General features: G+C 44.0%; 2 protein-coding genes across 6 annotated transcripts in view; both read right to left on the reverse strand.

Annotated features, from left to right (window-relative positions):
* cbfb (core-binding factor subunit beta) overlaps window positions 1-3,026 on the reverse strand; it is a 32,139-nt gene extending 29,113 nt beyond the window's left edge. For all 4 annotated transcript variants that reach the window (XM_069719415.1, XM_069719414.1, XM_069719417.1 and 1 more), the window contains exons 1-2: window positions 2,707-3,026; window positions 1,989-2,075 (exon numbers count right to left, since the gene is read on the reverse strand). In XM_069719415.1, coding sequence (XP_069575516.1) covers window positions 1,989-2,075; window positions 2,707-2,784 — 165 coding nt within the window. In that variant the 5' untranslated portion in view covers window positions 2,785-3,026. The remainder of the gene's footprint in view (window positions 1-1,988; window positions 2,076-2,706) is intronic.
* Window positions 3,027-19,433: 16,407 nt separating this feature from the next.
* Window positions 19,434-27,500, reverse strand: part of gnao1a (guanine nucleotide binding protein (G protein), alpha activating activity polypeptide O, a) — a 69,978-nt gene continuing 61,911 nt past the window's right edge. Inside the window, exons 7-8 of one of the 2 annotated variants that reach the window (XM_069719407.1) lie at window positions 25,079-25,232; window positions 19,434-22,245 (exon numbers count right to left, since the gene is read on the reverse strand). In XM_069719407.1, coding sequence (XP_069575508.1) covers window positions 22,058-22,245; window positions 25,079-25,232 — 342 coding nt within the window. In that variant the 3' untranslated portion in view covers window positions 19,434-22,057. The remainder of the gene's footprint in view (window positions 22,246-25,078; window positions 25,233-27,500) is intronic. The other variant, XM_069719410.1, reaches the window with a different exon arrangement.

Consider the following 27,500-nt stretch of genomic DNA (forward strand, 5'->3'; position numbering starts at 1 on the left):
TGCACTAAAGTTCACATTTTTAATGTTTAATCTGTTTCAGATTGTTTAAATGAGGTTTATAATATTACAGATAAAATATTTAGCAAATAAACCCATGAAAAGCTTTTTATTTACATTCATAAATGCGTATTCATCCTGATTCCTCCACAGCACACCTTCATCACTGTGATGTCACTTCCTGTTTGTTTCTACGGCGACAAAGAGATGTGGAGGCTTCCAGGGGCTCCGATATCTTCAGTTGACTACAATTTCATGTTGCTTTAATTATTCCAGAACAATAACGCAGCCCTTTTTGTTTTTAATTATTAAACAGAATAAAACACGTGGACGTCCCAGCTGGGAGCCGGACTGACCGACAGAAGTTGATACGAGCTTCTTCTGTGACGTCTGGATAGAAATACGACATCTTAGAAAAGGACGGTAACATTTATCTAAAGGTTGAATTCATTATAAATTATATTGGACTCATGGAGCTTGGACAGACAGACAGACGGCCGGACAGACAGACTGACGGACGGACAGACAGATGGACAGACAGACAGACAGACAGACGGCCGGACAGACAGACTGACGGACGGACAGACAGACGGACAGACAGATGGACGGACAGATGGACATATGCATCACAACCCATGAAAAGATGGTAAAACCAGATGCACCCCCCCTCCACCCCTTGATATCCCCTCCCAGGTTGATGACAGCATGTTTGTGAAAAATATCTCCAGGATGAAGCAGACAACAGAAGCTGCCCAGTGTCTGTGTGTGTGTGTGTGTGTGTGTGTGTGTGTGTGTCTGTGCGCGTCTGTCTGTGTGTGTGTGTGTGTGTGTGCGCGTCTGTCTGTGTGTGTGTGTGTGTGTGTGTGTGTGCGCGTCTGTCTGTGTGTGTGTGTGTGTGTGTGTGTGTGCGTGCGTCTGTCTGTGTGTGTGTGTGTGTGCGTGCGTCTGTCTGTGTGTGTGTGTGTGCGTGCGTGCATCTGTCTGTGTGTGTCTGTCTGTGTGTGTGTGCGTCTGTGTGTGTGTGTGTGTGTGTGCGTCTGTCTGTGTGTGTGTGTGTGTGCGTCTGTGTGTGTGTCTGTCTGTCTGTCTGTGTGTGTGTGTGTGTGCGTGCGTCTGTCTGTGTGTGTGTGTGTGTGTGTGTGTGTGTGTGTCTGTCTGTGTGTGTGTGTGTGTGTGTGTGTGTGTGTGTGTGTGTGTGTGTGTGTGTGTGTAAACAGATGCAGAACAGCAACACTTCCGCTGTAGCCACAATCTATCTCCTCCTGCCAGGAGGAGCTGCTGGCTGCTGCTCTTCATCTAGAAATGAAGGAAACACTAAATATATTATATTATATTATATTATAATATAATATAATATAATATAATATAATATAATATAATATAATATCAAGCAGTCTGACACAACTTAAATCAACATCTAAACAAAAACAAGGATAGGAATATTTTTATCTTAATTATCAATGAATCTGGCTCTTTTTGCTCCATTAATCAATAACTTATTTGTTCAGAAAAGCTTTTTATAATCTCCTAAACTCCATAGAGACGTCTTCAAATCTTTAAATTGCTTCTTTTACCACAAAACCTGAATATAAATATCACAAAAGACAAAGAGAAGCAGCAGATTCTTATTCACATGGATGTATCAAATGTAGAAGATATAAATGTAAACCTGGTTTCCTTCTGTCTCTCCATCCTCTGACATCACTGTTCACTTCATCATCAGTCAGCCTCAGAATTAAAAACTGGAAAGGAGTAGTCCCTGCTGTGAAGCAACTGTGTGATCACACATGTTCATGTGTTTCTCTCACACAACAAGGAGAAGTTAGTCTGGTGGGTCTGCATGCTAGATAACACCACTACTTCCTGGTGCTGCTGACACACACACACACACACACGCACGCACACAGACACACACACACACACACACACACACTAATCATCAGTAATCAGGACCACTGTCTCTCCTGTTGGTGTCCATGAGGACGACTCACCACTTCTGAGCGGCCGTCCCTGCAGGCGTTCTGGAAGCGGGCTTGTCTCTCATCATGAGGCCGGTCTCTGAACCCAGTGTATTTAATCTATAGAGAAAATTTAAATATTTAATCTGTAGAGAAATTTTTAATATTTAATCTGTAGAGAAAATAAGAATATTTAATCTATAGAATTTTTTTTAATCTATAGGAAAAATTAAAATATTTAATCTGTAGAGAAAATAACATTTCATCTCTAGAGAAAGTACAAATATTTGATCTATAGAGAAAATAAGAATATTTAATCTGTAGAGAAAATACAAATATTTCATCTTCAGAGAAAATAACATTTCATCTGTACAGAAAATAACATTTCATCTCTAGAGAAAATACAAATATTTGATCAAAAGAGAAAATAAGAATATTTAATCTGTACAGAAAATAAGAATATTTCATCTATAGAGAAAATAACATTTAATCTACAGAGAAAAGGAACACGAACCTTAAACATCACACACATAAAATACAAATAAAACTGGAACAAAAGCACATGAACTTTTAGACTCTTCCACGCTTTAAATAAAGTCAGAAAACAGAATAAGAAGTAGAATATTTGACTCAGTTTAAAAAGATGGCTGTAAATAAAAACCACTTTTCTTCATTTTCATTTCACCGTGAGAAGCAGTGAACAATACAGAAGCCTTCTTCCTTCCGTCTGTTTCCGCCGTCAGACACTCACCTCACACTCTCTGCTCAATTTGCGGAAAAACTCCTCGTTCTCGAACTTGCTCCTCTGGTCCGGGACGACCCGCGGCATCTTCAGACTCGGTCCGGACTCTCGACGTGCACTTTTATTTTTAAAAAGATCCGTAGAGTAAAAGTTTGCTGCCGTCCGCTGTCTCGCTCCTCTTCCGTGTCTGAGCGTGTGTTCCTCCCTGAGGAGAACGTGCAGTGTGCTTCCTTGATGCTCCGCTGGCTGCGGCTGCTGCGCGCTGCGGGTCCTCTGGATCCAAGTGGCTCCACTGAAGTGACCCACCGCGGTACATAAAGCTCGGTGTGACGGTGTGGTTCTCCCTCCCTCTCTCCCTCCCTGCCCCCTCCTCCCCCCTCCGTCTGCGTCTCAAGTCTACCTGCAGCTTTCACGTGCTCCTCCTCGTTCGGCCTGCGGAATATTCGTGCGTAAAAGTGGTTTGGGGCGCAAATAGTGCGTCAAAAGGACCGTGAGAGGACTTTGTCCTTCAGTTTAATTAAAGTTATGGATCATAAAGCTCAGGCTGCTTTATGCTCTGGTTACAGAGGAAACATCTGTCTCGTTTACATTTCCATCCGCGTGATGCAGCAACACATCAAATGTTTATTGAAGCTGCAGAAATAAAAAAGTATCCTATAAACAATAATTAATAACACGAGTCAACATGAGAGATGAAGCAGAAACATCGAATTCAGAGACACAAACCTCGTTAGCAAAGCTGTCAAACAGGAAAATACCACCGTTTCAGAAAGCACGTAAACGCATCACCAGTCTACTTCCTGGCTCCATCGAGTCGCTCTTGTGACTGTACTGTACACCCAAAATACCACCCCCACACACCACCCCTAACCCCCACCACCCCCTCATTCACAATAATAATACTACTACACACGCTACTTGGGGTGGCCGCTGCGCATGCGCCTGGGTCGGACCGCAGAAACTTTATAGGATCCTTATGTGAAAGAAGAGGGGGAGGGGGAGGGGGGAGCATGAAGAGGAGCGGACACACTGTTTGTTTCTTTTTGAAAAATAAATCTTTTAACAATCCTGAAATACTGAAGAAGAAAAAGATGAGAATGATTTGAGGTCAGAAAGCTTCCAGTGAACATCAGGAAACATTTAGAGAAACACGACGGAGGTTTCTGTGATGAACTACTTCTTTGAAATCCTGTAAAAACCTCATCCACTCTTTAACGTTCTCTAGTTCTATGGCTGAAGTCTTTTTAAACAATGTGTGACTGCAGTCGTTCATGAACTCCCTACGAAAAGTACATTTACAAAACTAGTGTAAACTTAACTTGTTGTTATTGATCCGTTTTATTCAGGAAGGAAGGAGTAATGAATGAACAGAGTAGATAATGACAGCATGAAATTCAAAGACAAAGAGAAAAGATGATTTAAACATGTTCCTCAGACCTAGAATATTATCTAAGTTATTGACTGAAACTACAACATATCAGCTGAGCATCCAACCAGACATGAACCTCCGTGACCTCTGACCTTTCTGGAAACGTCAGCAAACACATTCACGACTGGTGAACTGGAGGCTGATAGAAGATGTAGAGTTGTGACGTGGTGACGACCACCAGAGGGCGCCGTTCATACGACTCTCCTCTGAACATGGAGAATACGACTCCATCAGACGTAGTGGGCGGAGCTAATGCTCGCTCTTCAACTGACCGACAACACACAAGGTAACAAAAACAGCTGCAGTTACAGTTTATCACCAGAAAGGCCGCCAAAGAGAAGAAAACAGATCTTTGCGATTGCAGTTTTAATGAAGTTGATGAAATTCATTGATGAATGCTTTTCCGTGATAACAAGTCAGAATGTCTTTAGAGATAGAAAACAGCAGCAGCTGGTGTGTTTAAAGGTGACTGAACTTCTGGACTGAAGCTAAAACTAAAAACATTTCATGATGAAACCTTTCTGGGCGTTTCAGAGAGAAAACATCTAAACGCTGTTTATCTTCAGCCATTATATATTCTATTATTTACAGCTGCAGCAGAAACGTTCTGGTTCTGAACACAATAATAATGAGGAATGAAAGTCTGATTAAGGAATGAACAGATAAAAACATGCTTATGAAATGAAGCACGGCTCTTACTCCTGTCATCACACAACACACACACACACACACACACACACACACACACACACACACACACACACACACACACATACACACATGTGTGTGTGTATGTGGGTGTTTTAACTGCAGGCCAAACGGTGCATGAGTGATTATCAACAGTAATTGGTGATGCAGTAAAAAGGTTCATTAATTATTCAGAATATCTGTGGTTGCCATGGCGAACAGTTCTGACACGCAGTCCGGTCTGATCTTCACACAGCTTGTTCAGTTTATGTCATCTAAAGTCTCTTTTTACATGTTTAATTTGGACAACAAAGTTGCTGTCATAGATTGGCGTGTCTATGTCACGTGTTGCTGTCGTATATTGGCGTGTCTATCTCACGTGTTGCTGTCGTATATTGGCGTGTCTATCTCACGTGTTGCTGTCGTATATTGGCGTGTCTATCTCACGTGTTGCTGTCGTATATTGGCGTGTCTATCTCACGTGTTGCTGTCGTATATTGGCGTGTCTATCTCACGTGTTGCTGTCGTATATTGGCGTGTCTATCTCACGTGTTGCTGTCGTATATTGGCGTGTCTATCTCACGTGTTGCTGTCGTATATTGGCGTGTCTATGTCACGTGTTGCTGTCGTAGATTGGCGTGTCTATGTCACGTGTTGCTGTCGTAGATTGGCGTGTCTGTCACGTGTTGCTGTCGTATATTGGCGTGTCTATCTCACATGTTGCTGTCGTATATTGGCGTGTCTATCTCACGTGTTGCTGTCGTATATTGGCGTGTCTATATTGCTGTCGTATATTGGCGTGTCTATCTCACGTGTTGCTGTCGTATATTGGCGTGTCTATCTCACGTGTTGCTGTCGTATATTGGCGTGTCTATCTCACGTGTTGCTGTCGTATATTGGCGTGTCTATCTCACGTGTTGCTGTCGTATATTGGCGTGTCTATCTCACGTGTTGCTGTCGTATATTGGCGTGTCTATCTCACGTGTTGCTGTCGTATATTGGCGTGTCTATGTCACGTGTTGCTGTCGTAGATTGGCGTGTCTATGTCACGTGTTGCTGTCGTAGATTGGCGTGTCTGTCACGTGTTGCTGTCGTAGATTGGCGTGTCTGTCACGTGTTGCTGTCGTATATTGGCGTGTCTATCTCACGTGTTGCTGTCGTATATTGGCGTGTCTATCTCACGTGTTGCTGTCGTATATTGGCGTGTCTATGTCACGTGTTGCTGTCGTAGATTGGCGTGTCTATGTCACGTGTTGCTGTCGTAGATTGGCGTGTCTGTCACGTGTTGCTGTCGTATATTGGCGTGTCTATCTCACATGTTGCTGTCGTATATTGGCGTGTCTATCTCACGCGTTGCTGTCGTAGATTGGCGTGTCTATCTCACGCGTTGCTGTCGTAGATTGGCGTGTCTATGTCACGTGTTGCTGTCGTAGATTGGCGTGTCTATGTCACGCGTTGCTGTCATAGATTGGCGTGTCTATGTCACGTGTTGCTGTCGTAGATTGGCGTGTCTGTCACGTGTTGCTGTCGTATATTGGCGTGTCTATCTCACATGTTGCTGTCGTAGATTGGCGTGTCTGTCTCACGCGTTGCTGTCGTAGATTGGCGTGTCTATCTCACGCGTTGCTGTCGTAGATTGGCGTGTCTATGTCACGTGTTGCTGTCATAGATTGGCGTGTCTATTACGCGCTTTGTCGTGATACCGCGTTGCAATATTAGCATGTTCGTGCTTTCACTTGTGAATCTGTTACCATTCAGCGAGTTGACGTTCAGCCTGTATGACAGCAGACTCGGAGTCTTTTCTCCTTCTTCCTAACTTTTGTTTTTCCTGCTTCTCTTTGTTTCTGTTTGTCTGACACAGTTTGTCTTTGTATCCATTCGACAAGATACACATCCACACAGACTGAAGCCCTGAAGCACCTCCAACTGTGCAAATCATTTGGATACCTAATTATTATATAACCTGCTCAGATTCAGATGTGACAACTGTGTTGAAGTTTTGTTTTGATTTGTTCAGTTTGTCTCGTTTCCAACTTTAAAGACAACAAATGTAAACTGGATTCCTGGTTTCACTTCTCATCCGAAAAATTCATTTCTGACCTCAAGAATGTCTTTAAGACTGCAGGTCCAGCTGCCTTTCGATAACACTTTCATTAAAAATGTGTTGATTTGAATTCTAATGAATTAATCAAAAAAAGAAGTGAAATATTCATTCTCTTATCTCAAACTGACAGGACTTGCTGCTTTTTTTAATATAACTGTGAACAAATGTTATAAAATTTTGAACTTGCTGTTTTGAAGCCAACAACAATTTCAAGACATTATATTCTGTTAAAAACAATCATAAATATTTCCCAGAGTAAGGAACAATTGCTTGTGGAAAAGTTGTATAATTATTATAAGATAATAATATTAAAAAAATCCAAACTAAAAGAAAATGAAGAGCTCAAATTCGAAGGTTTGTACATAAGCGTGTTCAGTGGCTGAATAATAAAAAGCTGTGTACTTTTCTTCAGTTAAAAATTTAACATCCACAATGAGCATATAGAACATGTGATATGTAATTTAACAATTACTGTCAGATTGCAGTCAGACCACCAAATGACCAAGAACCAAACAAACTATTTAACCTGCAGACAGGAAGTTAAACCTCATCCTGACTATGAAGAAGAGAGAAGCTGTCCTATTTCACCCAGATTTGTTCCTGCTGTCGCTCCTCGTTGTTATTTAAGGCTGCAAACAGAAATGTGTCGTCTTTGTTTTCTGGGTGAGACGATGAATATTTAAAATCATCAGGAACACAGAACAACTAATGATGCTACAGTGACACAGCTGACTGGAGATAACCGTTGTGTGTGTTTGTGTGAGTGTGTGTGTGTGTGTGTGTGTGTGTGTGTGTGTGTGTGTGTGTGTGTGTGTGTGTGTGTGTGTGTGTGTGTGTGTGTGTGTGTGTGTGTGTGAGTGAGTGTGAGTGTGTGTGTGTGTGTGTGTGTGTGAGTGTGAGTGTGTGTGTGTGAGTGAGTGTGTGAGTGAGTGTGTGTGAATGTGTGAGTGAGTGTGTGTGAGTGTGTGTGAGTGTGTGTGTGTGTGAGTGTGTGAGTGTGAGTGTGTGTGTGAGTGTGTGAGTGAGTGTGTGTGAGTGTGTGTGAGTGTGTTAGTGTGTGTGTGTGAGTGTGTGAGTGTGAGTGTGTGTGTGAGTGTGTGAGTGAGTGTGTGTGAGTGTGTGAGTGAGTGTGTGTGAGTGTGTGTGAGTGAGTGTGTGCGTGTGCGTGAGTGTGTGTGAGTGTGTGAGTGTGAGTGTGAGTGTGAGTGTGTGTGAGTGTGAGTGTGTGCGTGAGTGTGTGCGAGTGAGTGAGTGTGTGTGTGTGTGTGTGTGACAATGCGCTTCTCATCTCCTCGGCGTTGTATATAAAACAGAGAGTGTGCAGGAAGAGGAACAAAGCGCCTCCTCGCCTGTCTGTCTTCCTCTTATCGCCTCCTTTTCAATGATGTTCAAACACTGTCAAGCTGAGAAACGAGGTGTTTGCTGGTTTCTCGACTGTCTGCAGCTCCATCAAAGAAACCAAGATTGGAAGCTGACTGTCAAACTGAAGATCTGAAAGAGCCGATACATCATGGATGAGTTCCACAAACTGGTCTTTTTAAACTTAGACGTGTTTTAGCTGCAACAACCTTCTCTTCTTTCTCTTTTGCTTCTGTGCTGTTGATGAAAAATTATAACATAAAATTTGTATGTAAAATAATCCTGGAAGTTGGTGTCGAGTGTCAGAGGGACGGCAAAGGGAGGTCAGCAAGATGAGAGGGAGGTCAGTGGGAGGTCAGCAGGGTCAATGGGAGGTCAGTGGGAAGTCAGTAGGGTCAATGGGAGGCCAGTGGGAGGTCAGCAGGGTCAGAGCAGGGTCAGAGAGAGGTCAGCAGGGTCAGTGGGAGGTCAGCAGGGTCAGAGGGAGGTCAGTGGGGTCAAAGGGAGATCAGCATGGTCAGCAGGGTTAGAGGGGGGTCAGAGAGACGTCAGCATGGTCAGAGGGGGGTCAAAGAGAGGTCAGCGGGGTCAGAGGGAAGTCAGCAGGGTCAGAGGGAGGTCAGAGAGAGGTCAGCAGGGTAAGAGGGGGGGTCAGAAGGGTCAGAGGAAGGTCAGCACGGCCAGAGGGAGGTCAGTGAGAGGTCAGCATGGTCGGAGGGACATCAGTGGGAGGTCAGCAGGGTCAGAGGGATCAGAGGGAGGTCAGCAAGGTAAGAGGGAGGTCAGCACTGCCAGAGGGAGGTCAGTGGGAGGTCAGCAGGGTCGGAGGGACATCAGTGGGAGGTCAGCAGGGTCAGAGGGACGTCAGTGGGAGGTCAGCATGGTCAGAGGGGGGTCAGAGGGAGGTCAGCAGGGTCAGAGGGGGGTCAGAGGGAGGTCAGCAGGGTCCAAGGCGCTCGGTGAAACCACAGACAGCCACCAAGAGTTAACAACTCTGCTGATTAAATGACGGTCAGCAGCAGACAAATTACAAGCGGCTCCATAAAGAGACACTCGTGGGGTCATTGTGACCCAACTCAGAGAGCTGGGTTACATCACTGGCTGAGAATCAGCCTCCTTGCTCACCCAGACATCCCTGCATAGCTAACACACACAGACGGGAGTACAGTATGGAGACGCTTGCATGTGTGTATGTGTTTATTCCTGGTCAGATGGTGGGATCCCGTGGCTGAGAGACAAATTTGGATCGGCACATGGTCCAGTATTTTAGTGTATCGGTTACACCATTATGGTCCACCAGTCTTTCTGTCTGTCTATCTGTCTGCTGAGGACACCAAGGAGATCTGTTTATGTGCGTATATGTGTGTTTATGTGTGTGGTTGTGTGTATGTGTGTGTGTATGTATGTGTGTGTATGTGTGTGTATGTGTGTGTGTGTGTGTGTGTGTGTGTGTGTGTGTGTGTGTGTGTGTGTGTGTGTGTGTGTGTGTGTGTGTGTGTGTGTGTGTGTGTGTGTGTGTCTCCTCCTCATGAGGAATAAACACACAGAAGCAGCATGATGTATAAAAAGGCATCAAACATGTTGAGATTTGTGTGTTTTGTGTGTCTGTGACATCATTAAATTGAATTTTCTAAGTTTCTAAGAATCATGATTGGACAATCCATATAACCATGAATGGCGTTTCACTTTCTACAGATCTCACCAAAAGACGTGAGACGTAGCTTCAAGCAAAACACAAGCAGAAGCACCTTAAAGTGTAATACCACTGAGGACCACTAGGGGCTGTCTCCATAGACTCCATCTGTAGTACCACTGAGGACCACTAGGGGCTGTTTTCAATAAACTTCCATTGAAAAAGCATCCAGTTCTCTCATGAAATAAAAAGTCAGTAAATGATTCCATTATGTTAGATTAACTTCCTCCTTCTGATCAGTGTTTCCTTCTGGAAATAATTCATCATTCATTACATATTAGGACTCTAACACAGGTATGTTTGGTGGGCAGGGCTTTTTGATTGACCAAATATGGTCACAAAACAACATGAGGATGTCTCAAATTTGAGCCTGGAGGCTTCAAAACACTGTTCACAAACCTGAATTCCTCCTTTTCTCCTGTTGACATGACTACGGCCAATAGAGGTCGCCTATGTGAAAATTTTATCATTTTAAAACCTGTACACAATCCACTAGTGTTTGTTTCCTGATGAGATCAGGGCTGGTTGGGGTGGATTACGGGGGTACAGTATTTTCATGGATATAAATGAACAATCCAATAGCTCACTGATGTGTTTTAATAGCTTGAAGGCAACAACGGAGCTGATGACACTGTCAGCAGTTCATCCTTTAACACATCTAACACAAATATGTAAACTTGCTCTCAATAATTTCTCTTGACCAGCGAGCAGCAGGGGCATAAAGGAGCAGCTGTTTCCGACAGATTAACGAGGATTTGGATGACAATAAATTGGATTAAATGAAGATTATTAAACGGAGCCCTTTGCTGGGATTTTGCAGCAGCTGTGGTGGAAACACTGTAATATAATAAACACTTTTCATCAAAGAAAATTTGTCTTTCTTTATGAAATTGAGTCCAGATGTGCACTCAAACAAACTCTGTCCACGTACTGGTCAGAGTGTCCTTGTTGAACTCTCTGTGGGCCAGCAGGGGGCGACGTTTTACCTTTAATCCTACACGAGGAGCCTCAGGTTCATCTTCCTCTATTATCCAGGGGATGCTGCTGAGAAGCCGATGCAGTTACTGTGGCAACCAGAGGACCGTCAGACTGTGAAGTAAATACCATCAGCATTTTCTCTCCTCCTCCACGTCATCTCTTTAGACTCTGTCACCATGGTTACTGTCAGCTCAGAGGTCACACTGGTCTGTGAGACACGCGAGTGATGAGTGTGTGTGTGTGTGTGTGTGTGTGTGTGTGTGTGTGTGTGTGTGTGTGTGTGTGTGTGTGTGTGTGTGTGTGTGTGTGTGTGTGTGTGTGTGTGTGTGTGTGTGTGTTTCAGACAAATCATACTGTGCACTGTTTTTGTAAACAAACCGAATAACTGCATGTCTAACAATTGTGAGCTGGCTGGTATCCTAGCAACAGGCAGACGAGTGCTAGAGCACTATAAATATCTTTATGGTGTGTGTATAGAGTAGCATGGGGTCATCCATCATCCATCCATCATCCATCATCCATCCATCATTCATCATCCATCATTCATCATCCATCATCCATCCATCATCCGTCATTCGTCATCCATCATCCATCATCCATCATCCATCATCCATCATCCATCATCCATCATCCATCATCCATCATCCATCAATCATCCATCATCCATCATCCATCAATCATCCATCATCCGTCATCCATCATCCATCCATCATCCATCATTCATCATCCATCATCCATCCGTCATCCATCCATCATCCATCACCCATCAATCATCCATCATCCATCAATCATCCATCATCCATCATTCATCATCCATCATTCATCATCCATCATCCATCCATCCATCACCATCCATAATTCATCATTCATCATTCATCATCCATCATCCATCCATCCATCCATCCATCCATCCATCCATCCATCCATCCATCCATCCATCCATCCATCCATCCATCCATCAATCATCCATCATCCATCATCCATCATCCATCATCCATCATCCATCCATCATCCATCATCCATCAATCATCCATCATCCATCCATCCATCCATCATCCATCCATCCATCCATCCATCATCCATCCATCATCCATCATCCACCATCCATCCATCATCCATCATCCATCATCCATCATCCATCATCCATCCATCCAGATGAGAGGAGCCTCTTTTATAGCAAAATCTTCCTGTAAATTAATCTGCATACATTTGTGATAAGGATCCATTGATATCCATATTCAAGACAAGATGTTGTGCATCTGCAGTCCTTTTACACTTTGATTAAACCTCCAAACAACAACTTCCTCCCTGTAAACTGCTCTGACATCCCGTCATTTCTTCTGCTTCCTTTGAACAGTGCAGCGCTCCATCTGAGGGATATGACAGCCACTCATTCTTCTCTTTGCCTTCATAATACATGAAGTTTTCATGTCGATTTTGGTCAGATTTGGGTCCCTTTTGGTCACGTTAGCGCTGCATGACAACGTTAGAACGGCATGACAAAAGTTACTAATTGTATTCGTGAACCCTTAAAATTGCTGTAAAGCAAATTCCAAGATTTGCTTCTCAATACATTATATACGTGTGAAATTAGTTGCTAAAAGCATGTTTGCAGTTTGAAAACTTTGTCGCACTGAAATGTGGAGTTAGATCGTTAAACAGTTTCTCACCCGTCTTCAGTTCAGGTTTTTTAAGGCGGGGCTAAAAGCTAACCTATCTATGTCACAAGGCTAGCTCACAGCCGGTTTATATAACCTTCTGCATGGCTCCTCCTCTCATGGTGAAACGCTATAAAAGCCTGCAGCTCATTTGCATAAGAGGTCATCCCACTGGACTTCAGTTCTACTCCTGATGTAGTCAGATTGTTATCATACATCAGCTAGCTGCTACAGGACGTCTTCCTCCACCCGCAAGGGAATCTTTCCTAGAAGCAAGAACCTCCAAACTAGCGCTGCATCGCTGTTTAAATGTCCTACTGATGAAGAAAGGAAAAAGAGGTGGATTGATTTCATGAAGAGCTAAAGGAGACGTTAGGATTAACACCAACACCAACAAAGTTTGAATTGACGTGATGTAATGAATTAACATGATGTAATGAATTGATTTGATAGAATGTAGCGTTGTTCATGTTGCAGTCGTTACAGAACTAAATCAACTCCTCCACTCTTATTATCTCCACTATTGTAATGCAGGTCGTTAGAAGTAGTTGGAGGCTCACTGTCTGCTGTCTCCAGAAAATCTCCAGAAACCAGGAGGATCCTGATCAGATGCTGAACCACCTCAGCTGACTCCTTTCGAAGGAGTAGCGCCTCATCTCCAAGTTCCTTCCTGATGTCCAGCTCCTTACCCGATCTCTAAGGCTAAGCTTGGAGGTACTAACCCTTGTCTCCGCCGCTTCACACTCGGCTGAAAACCATCCCAGTGAGTGCTGGAGGTCGCGGTCCGAAGAGGCCAACAGGACCACATCATCTGCAAACATCAGAGATGCGATCCGGAGACCCCCGAACGCGACGTGCTCCTCCCCCCGGCTGCTCCTAGATATCTTGTCCATGAAGGTCACAAACAGGATCGGTGACAAAGGACAGCCCTGGCGGAGGCCACGCCCACTGGAAACATGTCTAACTTATTACCGAGAATACGAACACAGCTCCTACTGCAGTTGTACTGATGGCCCGTTGCAACAGGTCCGGCGCCCCGTACTCCTGCAGCACCCCCCACAAAATCCCCCGGGGGACCCAACTGCAACTCCCCTTTTTTGAAAATGGAAACCACACCCTCGGTCTGCCAGTCCATGGGCATTGTTCCTGACCCCCATGCGACATTGAAGAGGCGTGTCAGCCAAGACAGCCCAGCAATGTCCAGCGCCTTCAGCAGCTCAGGGTGGATCTTATCCACCCCCAGCAGAGGCCTCTGACAGGGATATGGGTGAGACCCCCCCAAGTCTTCAGACACTGCCTCCTCTCCAGAGGACATGGCAGCCGGGTTTAGGAGTTCCTCAAAGTGCGTTTTCCACCGCCCGACGATGTGCCCCGTCCGAGTCAGCAGTCCCCCCCCGCTAAGAACAGCCTGGGGTAGTTCCTGCTTTCCCTTCCTGAGTCGTTGGATGGTTTGCCAGAACTTCCTTGAGGCCAACCGAAAGTCCTTCTCAATGGCCTCCCCGAATTCCTTCTATGACTGAGTTTTAGCATCTGCGACCACCGTAGCCCTTCGGGAGACCCCTGAGCCAACTATGCCTTAAAGGCCTCCTTTTTCAGCCTGACAGCTCCCCTCATCCTCGGTGTCCACCACCGGGTGCTCGGGTTGCTGCCACGAAAGGCACCGATGACCTTCTGACCACAACTCTTAGCGGCCGCGTCTACAATAGAGGCTCTGAACACGGTCCACTTGGACTCCATGTCCCCAACCTCCCTCGGGATGTGAGAAATTCTTCCGGAGGTGAGAGTTGAAGACCTCCCGGCAGGTTCCTCGGCCAGATGTTCCCAGTTTACCCTCACTACACGTTTGGGTTTGCCAGGTCTTTCCAGTCGACTCCCATCTGATCCAACTCACCACCAGGTGGTGATCAGTTGACAGCTCTGCTCCTCTCTTCACCCGAGTGTCCAAGACATACGGCCGCAGATCAGATGATACGACAACAAAGTCGATCATTGATCTCTGGCCTAAGGTGTTCTGGTACCAGGTACACTTATGAGACACCTTGTGCTCCAACATGGTGTTTGTTATGGCCGCCTGGTCTGCATTACACCTGACCCCGATGCTTGTCCCTGAGTGAAACAGACACGCCCGTCCTCGACAGCAAAGCATGAAATAGACACGCCTGAAAAAAGAGGAGAGAGAAGACAGAGACTGGACGGACGCTCAGAGGCAGGGCAGGAGAGCGCTGGAGCAGAGAGCAGTGGAATGTATCTGGGAAAATAAAGCAACTTAAAAACGAACTTTGTGACTCAGCGGGTCGGTCGTCTGTGCCCATGAGGAACCCCCACAGTAGCACAGGCCTGCTACAGGAACATTTTTGCAGAAACACGTGGTTGAGTTTCAGAATTTTTTTTTTTTTTTTTTAAGTGTCATATCCTTGGTTCAAACCTCATCATAGCAATCTATGACTAATGCAACCGAGCCACCTGTCCTGCCTCCAAACACTGCCCAAAAATGTGGCAGCACCTGACAGCATGATCCAGCATCACATGACATTCACATGCATGTAAGTTTCATGCTCAGAAAACGTTCAACTTTTACGCATAGACAGCCCAAAATGTGTCTATTTCACGCTTTGCTGTGACAGGGTTGAATGACCACATGAGCCCATCATTTGTAAAGCTCACCAACAAACACACTGCACCTCATGAGTTAAATTCATAAACATACAGAAATGACACTTCCTGTTTCCTGCTGTTTATGGATTGCCAGATTTAATCGTTAGCATGATGAAACCAAACCTGCAGGAAGTGACTGTTGTTCACTAAAAAAAGACTACATTTTCTAACCTATTTGTATGCTGATGAAACAAATTGATCTGTGACCTTAAGAGTTGTTTGAAGGTTTTTTTCTGAACCAGATGTTTGTCCCTGCTCTCAGTCTTTACGCCGAGCTGAGATCATCACTTCCTGCTTCCTGTCCTGCATGTGCTGCAGAGCAAATACATTTTGAACTATTCCTTGAAGGATTGCGATCAATTATTGGGCTCATTACACTTTCATTTGGCAGGAGAGAGTCAGTGGAGAGGAATAACAAGGGGAGATTAATAGTTTAGCTCTTTTACTTTGGGGATTTTTTTAATTTACATGCTTGAATTAAAAAGACGGAGAAGCTGCTGTTAAACATAAAAACATAAAAAAGCATAAAGCATAAAAACAGCTTAGAGAGACGAAGGAAGGCTGGTAGTGTTATGAGGTGGAGTGGACTGGACCCAAACGTAGACACACAGACTCGGGTAACAGGCAGGATAAAGTTCAAAAACAGTCTTTATTTGTCCAGGGTCAGGTACCTAATGTCTCTTCTCCTCCGAGTCGGGAGGGAAACTCCACCGACTCTCACCAGGGGGGGGGGGGGAACCAGCTGGTGCGAACATGCACCAGCTCTGGTCCGGGCAATGTCTGGGAGGGAGCCGTAGACATGGCAGTCCATCTGGCAGGAAGGTAGGCAGGCTGACAGAGAGGCAGGCTGAATGCAACAGGGCGTGGCTCTGCTGGGGGAGTCCCGAGGTCCTCCACAGCGAGCAGGCAGCAAACTGGGTAGCACTGACTGATCACACTGACTGGTGGGACAGGGGACAGGGGAATGACAGCACACATGAGGAGAGGAGATTGGGGACAAAATAGAGGGAGACACATTAGGGTCAGACAGGGATCCTGACAGGTAGGTGTCAGGGTGTTTGACACCAAAGCACTGTAAATTCTGCAGTACTGGCAATTTATATAATAAGCTTACAATTCTGGAAAAATATTTTCTGCTGCAACAATAATGGGGTGAGCAGTTTGTGTATGTGATGAACCACACAGTGCACATGACCCTGCAACACATTATGGCAAAAGTCAAGTTCAGTTTTTCTGCTGCATGACCCTGCAGTCTTTGCTTGTTTGTCTGTTTGTTTGTGGAGTCCTCTGTATTAAAAGAGCAGAATGGAGGATTTAGGGTCCTCTATTGGTGAGGTTGTAGATTGCCACCAACTAAACGCCCCTCGCTGTGAATCTACAGCTACCGCAAAACTTGTGAAAAACATGACAACAAGACTGACGAAAGGGGAGAAAAGATTTGTCCCTTCTAGGCTACTGTAGAAACATGGCAGCTCCATTGAAGAGGACTTGCTCCCTATGTAGACATAAGGGCTCCTTCTAAGGCCTTGAACACACAACTATTCTTAGTTTCACTTCATTAATGAAGTGATAACTATGAATATTCTATTCTATTGTTATTTTCCAAATATGGTCACTTCCTGCTCCAAACCGCTCCGAACTAGCAAGATGGTGACGGACAGAATCTGAACTAGAGGATTCATAACGTTCACAAACCAACGATGACATCACTGATGGTTGATGACATCGCTGATGGTTGATGATTGGTTTTTAATCCAAAACGAACTTTTTCATAAACCTAACCACAAGATATTTTTGGTCCCTAAACTGAGCAAGTGCCTTATTTTTTAATGAAGCAAAATAAGACACTGACATCCTCTAGTGGACAGAAGGCAACATCCACTGACACACGGTCAGGAGATTCCGTACATATTATTAGTGATTATAATACTACTGTGAAGATAATCACAGCGCTGCTACCTGTAGTTATAATAGTGTAATTTTTGAATTATGGCTTCATACTTTAAAACTTGCTAATAATAATCAAAACTAACAATCAAAATTGATAAAAATGTAATTGTTATTCAAAATGTCTGAGACTCTGTTAGAAAGAAGGAAGTAAGACGTACGAAGACAGAAATCAAAAGATAGATCAGATTGATGTTCTCCGTGTGTTCGGCCTCCCTCCATCCTCCTCTGTTATTGAACACCGTGAACCTCCTCTTCCTCTCCGTCTCTCCGTTATGTGTGAATGAAACGCTCTACCTGCCTCGACAGCGACTCTCATCTGTGTGAGTGATGCTTCATGTCAGTCGGTTCAAACATCCGTCTGTAGGAGGCCACAGTGCATCATAGTCCTCAGAGGAAACACCAACGTGACACCGAGTGATTCTTACATCGAAAACCAGGCGCACGTAAAGACGCCAACAGATACGTGTGCTTCGGAGAACATTCTTGTAAGACCATCGGAGGAGGAGTCAGAGCATCAACCTACACATCACACTTCTCAGTGATTTATCTGAAACATCCAGAGGACAGAAATAAAAAGGTTTTAACAAACTGTGCTGTAAAAAACCTCCAAGCTGAGACACCCGAGGTGCACCGGGTGGAAGAAAAAGTCCCGAAACATACATGCAGCCACACTAACAGCTCTGAAACCATCTTTAAAACTGTACCTAGTAGCACTTTGAGCTAAAGGCTAACATTAGCATGCTAATCTAATGCTATTAAAGCTAGCTATTAGTGTGCTAGCATGCTAACAGTCACTAATTCTCTTTTTTTTGCAGGTATTTGTGCACAAACCAAAATATTGGAGCACCAAAGTTTTGGCCCGATGATGTCATGACCAGAAGAGAGGTTCAGGGACTGTTAAAGTTAACAGTCTATCCTGAGGGGAGCAAGAACGTTTGTACCAAAAGTCAAGCTGCTAGTGGCACCAAATACATTAGGTTTCGTTGTTGTGGACCCGTTCATGTCCAGACCAAAGAGGTTACAAAACATGATTAAACATGAGAAAACTCAGTTTAAACTTCTGCAGAAACAGAAACCAAAAGGAACGAATGATGAGTCACGGTGAAGGAGAACGTCCCCGTTCAGGATGATGCAGCTGACATGAAACTCCATCTGTTTCCTCCATTTTAAAAAGTCAACTCTATGTTTTTTGTCTCCTGAGATAATTACTTTTCTGTGGCCGCGGTCGGACTGAGCCGCTCGCTGCAGGTTACAGGACACCACACTGTAAACTCAGCTGATTAAAATGCAATTGGATGCGATCATCAGACCAACTCATCAGGTGTCGCAGGGAGCACCGACATAAATCCTGAAGCTGGGTTGGCTTTCAGCTGTGAAACCCTCAGATTAGACTTGTTGGGACGGTTTCCTGTCTGCTGGACAGATGTGCACTCAGGTGTTGTTACAGTTTGATCAAAACGCTTCATTCTAACATTTAGGACACAAACAAGAATCACATTTCAGAGAACTGAGAGGAGCCTTTGAATGAGAACATATTTCTAACAAATATGATCAATAAGTTCAGAGTGTTCCTGATCGCACACAGAGGACCAACAACCTCCATGAGGAAGTATTCAGAGTCGTCTCTTCATCATCATCACCATCATCACTGAGTTCCTCACGTTAATGTGACCGCTGGTACGAGAACATTAGTGATGTCACCATGGAAACCTGAAACTGGAGCAGAGAAACAGCAGAGTTTAGATCAAACTCTGTAAACGGTCATCAGAGACCTTTGAAAGTCTTCAGAAAGTCTGACGGCGATGAAGCGACGAGCAGGCGAGGTGTTCTGATGACATCACGTTTCAAGAGGGGCGGAGCTTCACTGTCCAAGACCGAAGAAGTCGTCAGGAGACACCAGCTGGGTTTTCTTTGTGTCACCGTGAATTGGTCCCCCAGAGTCAGACTGTCAACACCGAGTTCCACTGGGACCTTCTGAGGGGGAACATTCACTGGGAACCACCTGAATTGTGTCACCATGACAACAGGTTTCTCCATGATGACGTTGAAGATTTTGTTACCTAAAATCTGATGTTTGTCTGCTTGTTTCAGGTCCACGGTGACGTTACTAATGTTCACGGACCAGCGGAAGTTGTATTTAAATGTGACTTTACTTTAGAACAGCTGAAAGTTAAGAACACAGACGTTCAGATACTGAAAGACTCGGAGACAAGAAGATTTGGATTTTTTTTGTAGTCATGAAAACAGTGGCTTTTTAATGTAAACACTACATTCGATTGGTTTTTCCAGCACGGACATCCCACATGAAATAACAACCATTCACTAAAGAAGAGTAGAGGGAGAGAGAGAGAAAAGAAACTGCACAGAAAAAAGCATTCACTGGTTAAAGAACAGAACGTGGTGGTAAAAAAAGATGGAGGAGAAAGAAACATCATGTCGTTATACAGCTGTTGTCTTTTTTAAAAACTAGAAATGAAAAAGGCAAGAAAGAGGTCTATATAGAGAGATGATAGGTGTATGGAGGGAAAACGAGATTAGGCATGAAGAGATAACAAAGTTCCAAATCTACTTATTGTGTGTGTGTGTGTGTGTGTGTGTGTGTGTGTGTGTGTGTGTGTGTGTGTGTGTGTGTGTGAGACGTGAGACGTGAGAACTGTGCTTTTCATTGTAGACCTGGAAGGTGTGTGCAAAACTGAAGAGACAGAAGAAGGAGCATGACTTTATACAGCGTTGATGTGTGAACATGCAACGTCCCTAACTAGCGGACGCAGCAACAAACGTGCTCTCCCCAAAAAAGTTTTTTTTTCCTGAAATAATAAAAAATAGATATTGTTATAATATTATATTTAATCGTTCTGAGTCAGGCTAAAGTGAGGACACGGTTTCTAATGCAGGGAAACAGGCAAAACGGTAAAAGGAGAAAGCGGCGGGGCACAGTTCAGAGCATTACAACAACACGGGGTCAGTCTGAGATGGCCACGCCTCCAGCCATCGGCAAAACATCTTTATTTAAAAAAGGAGATATAGAGAAAGAAATGTTCTGTTGCTACAAAGCACAAGAAAGATTATCTTTTGGAGGATATTAACAGGATCCTCTTGATCGGTGTCGTCCATATTGTGGTAATACCCATGTTCATTGGTCTTTGTAATTATTGGAGTAATAAGTGTAGATTTTTTGGTCCTTTTTTTTGACTTTATTCTGCAAGAATCCTTAAAATCTACACTTCTCCTTCAAAGCTTCTGACGACCGGTCAGTCCTCACACGTTTTAAATATTCGCCCGTCCCGTCAGGAACCAATCAGCTCTCTCCTTCTGCTGCTAACTTGGCTTTTTTTTTTTTTCTATTTTTCCTCTTTTTATATTGAACTTTTGCAATTTTTATGAAACCATTTTTTAAAATTATCTGAACAGTACTCGTGTGTGGCATTACTTTATAAGTCTTATGAATTAACTGGTCTTTTTATACAAAGGCTTGAGTATCTCATGCTATCTGTGTCAGGGCTTCAGGAGGAGGAGGAGGAGGGAGGTGGTAGAGGGAGGAGGAAGAGGAGGAGGAGAAATATGAGGGAGAAGGGCAGGAAAAAAATGAGGGGGACCCTTTGACCCTGAAATCCGGATGCCAGGACGGCATGCAAAAAAACAACGGAAGAGAAAGAGACGGATGGAGGCGAGAAAGAAAAAGGGATGATGGAGGCGTGTGTGAAGAGAGACGGACATGCGGGTCGGAGAAGGACAATCGATCAATAAATAAATGAATAAATTAAGGATGGAACCGGGAGTGAGTTTCCTAACACGGAGACATCAGCAGGTCTGCAGGTTGAGGAGGGTAAAACGTGGTGGCAGCTATCTACAGTGCAGAACGTCTGTTCCTCGGCACTGGAAGGACATGAGCACGTTTCCTATTGGCTGTCGAGCCCGGCCGAGGCTGACGGTTGGCTAACTGCTGAGACCGGGTTCGAAAAAAAAACAGGAAGCCTCACTTTCTGTCAATGAAAACCGGGTCTCGGCTGCAGGAAGTAAAATAAAAAATATAAAGTTATTCAAAAATTAAAAAAAATAAATCGAGGACGAACATCTTTCGGCTAATGTAAACAAAAGGTTAAAATCAGCGTTGTCACTGTCAGCAGGTCTCGAGTTATTTTTTAAGGTTTAGCTGACCTGTTTGCTGCTTTTTAGTGATTTACACATTTTCACACGTTTCTGCAAAGGTTGTTATTACATAATCACTACTATAGCAAAAAAACTGAACAAAATAAAACAAATACAGGTCTCAGGTGAGGCAAAAGGTGAATAAAAATCAGTGTACTGACTGATACACATGTAATAAATATACACACGATCAACAAAGTCATCGTGAAAGAAAAGGTTAACAACAGAAGACAGGAAGTAGAAGAACAGAAGACAGGAAGTAGAAGATGAGCGACGGTAACGGAGGCTTTCATCGCCTTTGTTCAAGAAGTTTTCAAGGCTGCAGGTGTTTTCTACTAAAACTGTTTGTTTGCTTGGCTGCAGGCCAAAGAACATCAGGAGGAGTCGGAGTGAGAGGAGAACTAAAAACATTATATATATATAGATATATATATATAATGTTTTATATATATATATATATATTTATATATACGTTTGCCTATTCTTTTTAAATTATCCTCATTATTAATATGTACCTAGTTGCATTTTTCTTTCTTATTTCTTTAAATAATCAGCAGAATCATCATCATCATCATCATCATCATCATCATCATCATCATCATTTCCACAGCAGTGTCAAAGGAAGAGGAGGGGGGTAGGGGGTGGTTTTGGAGGGGAGAGGGGAGGGTGGGGGGAGGGGGCAGGGCGAGGTTTCGTGCTCAGTACAAGCCGCACCCTCGGAGGTTGTTGGCGATGATGATATCGGTGACGGCGTCGAACACGACCTGGATGTTTCCTGTATCTGTGGCGCAGGTCATGTGACAGTAGATCTCCTTGTTCGGAGAGCGGTTCTTGCTCTCGAACTGCGCTTGGATGTAAGCGGCTGCGTCATCGTAGGTGTTCGGTCCTGCAGAGACAAATGGAGACGAGACAGGTCGCACACAGCACAGCATTATAGACACACAATCCAAATATGTAACAGGCTGGGGGGGAGGGGAAGGGGGAGGGACTAGCAGTGGATCTGACAGAGAATCACAGACTGTGTATAAAAGTCTGGTCTGAAAAATTAGGCCGATGCAGAAGAGCCTTAAGCTGCAATAACTTATTATTGACTTTGTATATCATGAGAGACGTTGAATGGGAGTCTATTGAGACAGAGGTTTTCTTTGGAGCCCCTAGTGGCCCTCAGTGGTACACATTTTAAGGCTCTTCCTCACTTGTCAGACTACCTCCCCTTTGAGTCTCTCTTTCTGATATGAAGGCTGCAGGAATAGCGCTCGGCTGCTGTAGTGGACAAACGGTGTTACTACAACCCCTATATTCATCACGATGTGCGTTGTTCATTCCTGAGCGTCACAAACTCATTGAAATAAAGGTTTTCTATTAATATCTGATCCATTTGGTCCAAAACATTTCCAAAGTCTAGATGCTAATGCTAACGTTCTAGCGCTAAGAGAAAGCTGTGAAAACATGGAGGACATTTTTCAGCACCAGTGAGAATCTTTTACAGGAATGAATCCAGCTCCATCTTTACATGCAGTGTAAAAGTCTTCTTACTACATACAAGTTAAAGGTCCTCTTCTTACATCCACGTTAAAGGTCCTCTTATTACATTCACGTTAAAGGTCCTCTTCTTACATCCACGTTAAAGGTCCTCTTATTACATCCACGTTAAAGGTCCTCTTCTTACATCCACGTTAAAGGTCCTCTTCTTACATTCACGTTAAAGGTCCTCTTCTTACATCCACATTAAAGGTCCTCTTCTTACATCCACGTTAAAGGTCCTCTTATTACATTCACGTTAAAGGTCCTCTTCTTACATCCACGTTAAAGGTCCTCTTATTACATCCACGTTAAAGGTCCTCTTATTACATCCACGTTAAAGGTCCTCTTATTACATCCACGTTAAAGGTCCTCTTATTACATCCACGTTAAAGGTCCTCTTCTTACATCCACGTTAAAGGTCCTCTTATTACATCCACGTCAAAGGTCCTCTTCTTACATCCACGTTAAAGGTCCTCTTCTTACATTCACGTTAAAGGTCCTCTTATTACATCCACGTTAAAGGTCCTCTTCTTACATCCACGTTAAAGGTCCTCTTATTACATCCACGTCAAAGGTCCTCTTCTTACATCCACGTTAAAGGTCCTCTTCTTACATCCACGTCAAAGGTCCTCTTCTTACATCCACGTCAAAGGTCCTCTTCTTACATCCACGTTAAAGGTCCTCTTATTACATCCACGTTAAAGGTCCTCTTATTACATCCATGTTAAAGGTCCTCTTATTACATCCATGTTAAAGGTGTGATTCAGACTGTCTGCAGCTTGGCAGTATTTCCTGTCTCTTGCAGTTTCAAGTTGTTCAGTAGAGAAATTGAAGGTTAAAACTGGAACTCAATAACAGAGAGAACAGATTGTTTTGTTGTTTGATTTTCTTTCAACAGAAATCACAGCTGAAGTGACATCTGCTGTCAGTCAGCAGCCCTGAATGAAGACAACGTCCACACTGTTTTAGAAATAATAAATAATATGTGCTAGCGGTGCTACATGTGGGCTAACTGTTTTTGTTTCTTTTACAATCAGCTGAACTGTAGATTCAGAAATGGCTGACGTTTTCATCTGAAGCTCTCCTTTCTTTAATTTAATCTAAAACATCATTAGCTATTATATTTTAATAATATTCTGTTGCCCTCAGTGGAGTTTAGCAACAGGCTGATTGTTTAATGACTGCAGAGGTTCCAGAGGAGCAAAGTGAACAACTCTAACCGTCCAGTTTACTCTCTCTCTATGCTTCTCTTCTCTCTCTATGCTTCTCTCTCTATTCTGCTCTTCCCTCTCTACGCTGCTCTTTTCTCTCTCTAAACTATACAACTCCACGTTTACATCTCTCTGCCGCTCTGTCTGTGTCTTTTAGGTGAAGCTCTCTCCTGATTGGCTGACTCTTTTCTGAGTGACACCCATCCAGACCAATCACAGGTTGTCTTTGTCTTGTAGCTTGTTAGCTCCGCGACAGAACGACCACTCAGTGTTTTCTTCTGTATAAAAGGTCGGACAGTGGGCTGAGCTGAGGGCGGAAATGTGACATCAGTGAGAGTTTATGAGATCACAAACTAAAGGAAGTTCAAACGGCCCAGTCTTTATGATAAACAGAGAAACAGAACTCTGAATTTATACAACATGGGGCCTTTAAGACAGCCCTTTAAATCCTTTAAGTGTGTGTGTGTGTGCGTGTGTGTTTGTGCGTGTCTGTGTGTGCGCGTGTGTTTGTGTCCATGTGTGTGTGTCCATGTGTGTGTCTGTGTGTATGTTTGTGTGTGTGTCCGTGTGTGTGTGTGTTTGTGTGTCCATGTGTGTGTCTGTGTGTATGTGTGTGTCCATGTGTGTGTGTGTGTTTGTTTGTGTGTGTGTGTTTGTTTGTGTGTCCATGTGTGTGTGTCTGTGTGTATGTTTGTGTGTGTGCGTGTGTTTGTGTGTCTGTGCGTGTGTTTCCGTGTATGTCTGTGTGTGTTTGTGTGTGTGTGTGTTTGTGTGTGTGTGTTTGTGTGTGTTTGTGTGTCTGTGTGTGTTTCCGTGTACGTCTGTGTGTGTTTGTGTGTCTGTGTGTGTTTCTGTGTGTTTGTGTGTGTGTGTGTGTGTGTGTGTGTGTGTGTGTGTGTGTGTGTGTGTGTGTGTGTGTGTGTGTGTGTGTGTGTGTGTGTGTGTGTGTGTGTGTGTGTGTGTGTGTGTGTGTGTGTGTGGTACCGGTGTACTCGGGGAAGCAGATGCTGAGCGCCGACTTCTTGATCTTCTCTGCGAACAGGTCCTTCTTGTTGAGGAAGAGGATGATGGAGGTGTCGATGAAGAACTTGTTGTTGCAGATGGAGTCGAAGAGCATCAAGGACTCGTGCATGCGATTCTAAAGAGGATGGAGGAAGAGGAGATGGTGTAAATGATGAGATGAAGAGCGAAGAGGGGAAATGGGATGAGGTGAGATTAAAGGAAGAGAAGAAGAAGGGGATTAAAGAGGGAAGGGAGGATGAGGAGGACAGAAAGGAAAAATGAATGGATGATGATGAAGAGCGAGGAGGGAAATAGGGAAACGTTAGCATCATTTGAGCAGCTACATAAAGTACAATAACTACAAAATAAAGTTATTAATATTACATTTCTTGAAAATAGAACTTCAATTTACAACATTTTTCCTTCACATTAATTTAAATGCACTTCAAGCAGCAGCAAAGATGCTGAGAGACGAGTGAAGTCTTCGACTCACTGAAACAGAACAAAGTGTTTTAATCAAGTTGATCTGATCAGGAAATATATTCCAACATAATCAATAAACAATTATAGGAATTATATCAACAAAAATAAATGAAGTCGGACAAATATCAACAAACTTACTAACTACTGCAGTTTACACATTTACAAACACGCACACACACGCACGCACACACACACACACGCACACACACACACACACAGAGGAGTAATCAGTCATGTGGAGTTACTCATGTGCTGCTTTATTATCATCGTCTTGTGTATAAATACAACATTCAATAAATTATTACAACAGTGAGGGAGTTACAGCAGATACAGTTTACCTACAGCGTTCAGTAAAATACACACACACACAGACACACACACACACACACACACACACACACACACACACACACACACACACACACACACACACACACACACACACACACACACACACACACACACACACACACACACACACACGAAGGTTGCGGCTGCAGGTGAGCTGGACAGTTCAGAACGGTTCAGAACGGTGCTGCTTGGTTAACGAGTTAATTGGAGACGGGATGCTAACGGAGACACAGCGGTGTAAACACCGCCTCCTCCGTCAGCCCGGGTTCAGCTCTCTCCCGGTCCAGCAGCAGAGCGGGGACCTCCTCAGCTCGGCGGAGGCTCGAGTGCTCGTGACATCAAACGGAAGATCGAGCAGAAACTGAACTCAGAAGCTTTTCGAAGCAAAACTCTGTTTGTCTCTCCGAAGTCAAAATTAGACACTGAAGAGCTGCTTTAAATCTAACGAGGAAAACATTCACACTTTAGTTTGTGACTGAATTTTTCTCTTGCTGAGGCTCAAACATCTCTTACTTTTTATCCTGAAACATCACCTGCTGCCCAGAACAGCAGCCACATCTGTGTTACCTGAACGCAACACAGCAAACACGAAGCATGGCCTGAGACTGCATTACCCACAAACCTCTTCTTCACACCGACCTTAGGCAAGACACAAACTATGTTACCCATCATGCTCTCTGCCTCCCCTGCTGATGTCATTATGCTGCAGTTGGTCAGGCTCTCCTGGTTCCTCACTGAGAGGTTTACATCAGAAGAATGATGACAGTGAGAGAAAAATGATCCGATGTGACGTTAGACTCGAGATGAAGAACAACATTTTTCTCATCTTCTGTGCCTGAGTTTATCACGAAGAGACTAAGTTGATTCATCACATTCATCACCTGTCGTTACCATCTTTGCTAGTTCGGAGCGGTTTGGAGCAGGAAGTGACCATATTTGGACGAGCTGGGGGAGGAGCCAGCGGTGGATCTGACCGATCTGATTGGAAACCTGACGATACTACGTCCCGCCCACGATAGCTGTAACCTGACTGCACCGCAGGCCTGTCAATCAAACAGACACGCCCCCAAAAACAGGTCTTCTTGAATCTTCTTTTCTAATGAATGAGGGATTATTTTCAGATGGACCTCCAGAAAACTAAGAAGAAGGAGTGACTTTAGCTAACAACACCGAGATAACTGATGGACACATTTGATTCACTTTGGATTTGATGAGAGAAGTTGAATGGGAGTCTATGGAGCCGGAGGCTTTTTGGAGCCGACCTCTAGTGGCACTCGCTGGTATTGCAGCTGAAGACACTTCTAGATCAGAACCATTTTACAGACCTGAAGCTACGAACTCTTTTAGAAACAGTCTTTGGAATAAAGTCATGAATAAATAAAGGCGCTGTGCAGCTGTTTGTCGGGGAGATCTCGTAAACACGCTCAGCTTCGCTCCCTCAGACCAACACGACTTTGTCTGTATGAGATGCTGCAGAGACGACCTTGTGATATTTGTATTTATTCCACACAATGGAGGTATCACACCGCGGCCCGGGGCTCCGTAACCATTAATGCTTCCATTGGAGCGT

Source organism: Brachyistius frenatus, unplaced genomic scaffold (assembly GCF_029030835.1).
Source record: "Brachyistius frenatus isolate BFR_SWC_R1_liver_20210118 unplaced genomic scaffold, ASM2903083v1 Contig_214, whole genome shotgun sequence".
Lineage (NCBI taxonomy): Eukaryota > Metazoa > Chordata > Actinopteri > Embiotocidae > Brachyistius > Brachyistius frenatus.